This window comes from Nerophis lumbriciformis, linkage group LG22 (genome assembly GCF_033978685.3).
Source record: "Nerophis lumbriciformis linkage group LG22, RoL_Nlum_v2.1, whole genome shotgun sequence".
NCBI classification, from domain to species: Eukaryota; Metazoa; Chordata; class Actinopteri; order Syngnathiformes; family Syngnathidae; genus Nerophis; species Nerophis lumbriciformis.
In genome coordinates, this window is record NC_084569.2 from 40527459 (window position 1) to 40533358 (window position 5900).

General features: G+C 39.2%; 1 protein-coding gene across 1 annotated transcript in view; it reads left to right on the plus strand.

The window, feature by feature from the left end:
- Window positions 1-5251, plus strand: part of ntn1b (netrin 1b) — a 206059-nt gene extending 200808 nt beyond the window's left edge. Inside the window, exon 7 of the mRNA XM_061973861.2 lies at window positions 4315-5251. Coding sequence (XP_061829845.2) covers window positions 4315-4634 — 320 coding nt within the window. The 3' untranslated portion in view covers window positions 4635-5251. The remainder of the gene's footprint in view (window positions 1-4314) is intronic.
- The last annotated feature ends 649 nt before the right edge of the window (window positions 5252-5900 follow it).

Sequence of the window (5900 nt, forward strand, 5' to 3'; positions counted from 1 at the left end):
ACTCGTCAGACCACAGAACACTTTTCCACTTTGCATCAGTCCATCTTAGATAAGCTCGGGCCCAGCGAAAGCCGATGGCGTTTCTGGGTGTTGTTGATAAATTTATTTGGCTTTGCATAGTAGAGTTTTAAGTTTCCCTTGCAAATGTAGTGATGAACTGTACTCACTGACAGTGGTTTCCTGAAGTGTTCCTAAGCCATGTGGTGATATCCTTTACACACTGATGTCGCTTTTTGATGCAGTACCGCCAAGGGATCATAGGTCACGAGCATTCAATGTTGGTTTTTGGCCTTACTGCCTACGTGCAGAGATTTCTCCAGATTCTCTGAACCTTTTGATGATATTACGGAGCATAATATTGTGAGAGTCCAGTCCATAGTGGATCCAACATAATAGTAAGAGTCCAGTCCATAGTGGATCCAACATAATAGTAAGAGTCCAGTCCATAGTGGATCTAACATAATAGTAAGAGTCCAGTCCATAGTGGATCTAACATAATAGTAAGAGTCCAGTCCATAGTGGATCTAACATAATAGTAAGAGTCCAGTCCATAGTGGATCCAACATAATAGTAAGAGTCCAGTCCATAGTGGATCTAACATAATAGTAAGAGTCCAGTCCGTAGTGGATCTAACATAATAGTAAGAGTCCAGTCCATAGTGGATCTAACATAATAGTAAGAGTCCAGTCCATAGTGGATCTAACATAATAGTAAGAGTCCAGTCCATAGTGGATCTAACATAATAGTAAGAGTCCAGTCCATAGTGGATCTAACATAATAGTAAGAGTCCAGTCCATAGTGGATCTAACATAATAGTAAGAGTCCAGTCCATAGTGGATCTAACATAATAGTAAGAGTCCAGTCCATAGTGGATCCAACATAATAGTAAGAGTCCAGTCCATAGTGGATCTAACATAATAGTAAGAGTCCAGTCCATAGTGGATCCAACATAATAGTAAGAGTCCAGTCCATAGTGGATCTAACATAATAGTAAGAGTCCAGTCCGTAGTGGATCTAACATAATAGTAAGAGTCCAGTCCATAGTGGATCTAACATAATAGTAAGAGTCCAGTCCATAGTGGATCTAACATAATAGTAAGAGTCCAGTCCATAGTGGATCTAACATAATAGTAAGAGTCCAGTCCATAGTGGATCTAACATAATAGTAAGAGTCCAGTCCATAGTGGATCTAACATAATAGTAAGAGTCCAGTCCATAGTGGATCTAACATAATAGTAAGAGTCCAGTCCATAGTGGATCCAACATAATAGTAAGAGTCCAGTCCATAGTGGATCTAACATAATAGTAAGAGTCCAGTCCGTAGTGGATCTAACATAATAGTAAGAGTCCAGTCCATAGTGGATCTAACATAATAGTAAGAGTCCAGTCCATAGTGGATCTAACATAATAGTAAGAGTCCAGTCCATAGTGGATCTAACATAATATTGTGAGAGTCCAGTCCATAGTGGATCTAACATAATATTGTGAGAGTCCAGTCCATAGTGGATCTAACATAATAGTAAGAGTCCGGTCCATAGTGGATCTAACATAATAGTGTGAGAGTCCAGTCCATAGTGGATCTAACATAATATTGTGAGAGTCCAGTCCATAGTGGATCTAACATAATAGTAAGAGTCCAGTCCATAGTGGATCTAACATAATAGTAAGAGTCCAGTCCATAGTGGATCTAACATAATATTGTGAGAGTCCAGTACATAGTGGATCCAACATAATAGTAAGAGTCCAGTCCATAGTGGGTCTGACATAATATTGTGAGAGTCCAGTCCATAGTGGATCCAACATAATAGTAAGAGTCCAGTCCATAGTGGATCTAACATAATATTGTGAGAGTCCAGTCCATAGTGGATCTAACATAATAGTAAGAGTCCAGTCCATAGTGGATCTAACATAATAGTAAGAGTCCAGTCCATAGTGGATCTAACATAATAGTAAGAGTCCAGTCCATAGTGGATCTAACATAATATTGTGAGAGTCCAGTCCATAGTGGATCTAACATAATATTGTGAGAGTCCAGTCCATAGTGGATCTAACATAATATTGTGAGAGTCCAGTCCATAGTGGATCTAACATAATAGTAAGAGTCCGGTCCATAGTGGATCTAACATAATAGTGTGAGAGTCCAGTCCATAGTGGATCTAACATAATATTGTGAGAGTCCAGTCCATAGTGGATCTAACATAATAGTAAGAGTCCAGTCCATAGTGGATCTAACATAATAGTAAGAGTCCAGTCCATAGTGGATCTAACATAATAGTAAGAGTCCAGTCCATAGTGGATCTAACATAATATTGTGAGAGTCCAGTCCATAGTGGGTCTGACATAATATTGTGAGAGTCCAGTCCATAGTGGATCCAACATAATAGTAAGAGTCCAGTCCATAGTGGATCTAACATAATATTGTGAGAGTCCAGTCCATAGTGGATCTAACATAATAGTAAGAGTCCAGTCCATAGTGGATCTAACATAATAGTGTGAGAGTCCAGTCCATAGTGGATCTAACATAATAGTGTGAGAGTCCAGTCCATAGTGGATCTAACATAATAGTAAGAGTCCAGTCCATAGTGGATCTAACATAATAGTAAGAGTCCAGTCCATAGTGGATCTAACATAATAGTGAGAGTCCAGTCCATAGTGGATCTAACATAATAGTAAGAGTCCAGTCCATAGTGGATCTAACATAATAGTGTGAGAGTCCAGTCCATAGTGGATCTAACATAATAGTGTGAGAGTCCAGTCCATAGTGGATCTAACATAATAGTAAGAGTCTAGTCCATAGTGGATCTAACATAATAGTAAGAGTCCAGTCCATAGTGGATCTAACATAATAGTAAGAGTCCAGTCCATAGTGGATCTAACATAATAGTGTGAGAGTCCAGTCCATAGTGGATCTAACATAATAGTAAGAGTCCAGTCCATAGTGGATCTAACATAATAGTAAGAGTCCAGTCCATAGTGGATCTAACATAATAGTGTGAGAGTCCAGTCCATAGTGGATCTAACATAATAGTAAGAGTCCAGTCCATAGTGGATCTAACATAATAGTGAGAGTCCAGTCCATAGTGGATCTAACATAATAGTGTGAGAGTCCAGTCCATAGTGGATCTAACATAATAGTAAGAGTCCAGTCCATAGTGGATCTAACATAATAGTGTGAGAGTCCAGTCCATAGTGGATCTAACATAATAGTAAGAGTCCAGTCCATAGTGGATCTAACATAATAGTAAGAGTCCAGTCCATTGTGGATCTAACATAATAGTAAGAGTCCAGTCCATAGTGGATCTAACATGATAGTGTGAGAGTCCAGTCCATAGTGGATCTAACATAATAGTAAGAGTCCAGTCCATAGTGGATCTAACATAATAGTAAGAGTCCAGTCCATAGTGGATCTAACATAATAGTAAGAATCCAGTCCATAGTGGATCCAACATAATAGTAAGAGTCCAGTCCATAGTGGATCTAACATAATAGTAAGAGTCCAGTCCATAGTGGATCTAACATAATAGTAAGAGTCCAGTCCATAGTGGATCTAACATAATAGTAAGAGTCCAGTCCATAGTGGATCTAACATAATAGTGAGAGTCCAGTCCATAGTGGATCTAACATAATAGTAAGAGTCCAGTCCATAGTGGATCTAACATAATAGTAAGAGTCCAGTCCATAGTGGATCTAACATAATAGTAAGAGTCCAGTCCATAGTGGATCTAACATAATAGTAAGAGTCCAGTCCATAGTGGATCTAACATAATAGTAAGAGTCCAGTCCATAGTGGGGCCAGCAGGACACCATCCTGAGCGGAGACGGGTCAGCAGCGCAGAGATGTTCCCAGCCGATGCACAGGCGAGCGGTCCACCCCGGGTCCCGACTCTGGACAGCCAGCACTTCATCCATGGCCACCGGACCTGTGCCCCCCCCACCCCCCCTCAAGGAAAAGGGGAGCAGAGGAGAAAAGAAAAGAAACGGCAGATCAACTGGTCTAACAGGGGGGGCTATTTAAAGGCTAGAGTATACAAATGAGTTTTAAGATGGGACTTAAATGCTTCTATCATCTAATCATGGCACCCACCTGTTCCCAATTAGCCTGTTCACCTGTGGGATGTTCCAAAATAAGTCTCAACTTTCTCACTCTTTTTTGCCACTTGTGCCAGCTTTTTTTGAAACATGTTGCAGGCATCAAATTCCAAATGAGCTAATATTTGCAAAAAAAAAATAGCAAAGTTTCTCAGTGTGAACGTCAAAGTAAAAGAAAAAGTTAATTTCAAATATTTGACGTCCTTCCTTGTGTGTTCCTCCCAGCGGTGCAGGTCCACGTGCTGAAGGGCGACAAGGCGGGCGACTGGTGGAAGTTCACCATCAACGTCATCTCCGTCTACAAACAAGGCGAGCAGCGCATCCGCCGCGGGGACCAGCTGCTGTGGGTGCGCGCCAAGGACCTGGCCTGCAAGTGTCCTAAGACCAAGCCCGGCAGGAAGTACTTGCTCATGGGCTCCGACCAGCACTCCCCCGGGCAGAGCGGCGTGGTGGCGGACAAGAGCAGCCTGCTCATCCCCTGGAAGGACCTGTGGGGGCGTCGCCTCAGGAAGTTCCAGCAGCGCGACAAGAGGGGCAAGTGCTAGACCAGGTCCTACAAGAGGGGCAAGTGCTAGACCTGGTCCACAGAACTAGGAGCATGACTGCTGTTGCTTGGACAAACGCATCTTAGTAGGAAGGAAAAGGAGTTTTGTCAAGGAGTTCATTCTGTTTCTCTTTGGATTTGCAGAGTTTGCACCTGAGTCCCATCAGAACTAATCTACTTTTAGCACTAGACCTCCAGTCCCTGCTGGAACCTGCTTATGTCCACAACTCAACCTGCTTATTATATCCACTACTCAACCTGCTTATGTCCACAACTCAACCCCTTTTATTTGTGCAATTTGTTTTTTTTTGGGTTGAAATTTCAGTTATTTTGCAAATCTTTTGTGTCATTGCAAAAAACTTTTATAGTAAAATAGTTTTTTTTGTTCCGGCAAACCTTTTTTTTTGCTTGTAAATCTTTTTAACGGTTAAAATCAGTTTTTCCTTGCAAATCGTTTTTTTCGGGGGGTTAAAAATATTTTTGGTTACAAATTAATTTTTTGGTTGCAAATCGTTTTTTGGGGGGGGTTAAAAAAAACTTTTTTTTCCTTTGCAAATCGGGGTGTTTTACAAGATTTTGTGTTGCAAATAGTTTTTTTTGGTTGCAAATTATTTTAGTTTTTTGGTCGGAAATGGAGGTTTTGTTTTGGGTTGCTAATAATTTTTTGGTTGCAGAGGGGGTTTTTAAATTGATTTTTTTATAAAAATATTTTTTGGCTTGTAAGTCATTTCATGGGTAAAATCTGTTTTTGGTTGAAAATCTAATTTTTTGGCTAAAATCTTTCTGGTCACTTTTTTGGGGGGGTTAAAAATCATTTTTTGGTTTCAAAATTGTTTTTTTTAGTTTTTGTTTTTTTTCTTAAAAACATTTTTGGTTACAAAAATGTTTGTAGTTTTTGGTTACAAATTGTTATTTTTGTTAAAATATTATTTTGGTTGCAAATCGTTTTTTTAGTAAAAATAATGTTTCGGTTACAAATTGTTTTTTTTGTTAAAAATTATTTTTGGGTTGCAAATCAGGATGTTTTATAAGATTTTTTTGGCAGCAAATCATTTTTTGGATGGAAATCTTTTTGGTTGCAGTTGTTTCTTTATTGGAGTTTTTGCAGAAAATCTTTTTTCTGGGTTGTAATCATTTTTATGGTTAAAAACTATTGTTTGTTTAAAAATGGATTTTTTTTAGTTAAAATATTTTTGGTTACAAATTAATTTTTTGGTTGCAAATCGTTTTTTGGGTGGGGTAAAAAAAACTTTTTTCCCGTTGCAAA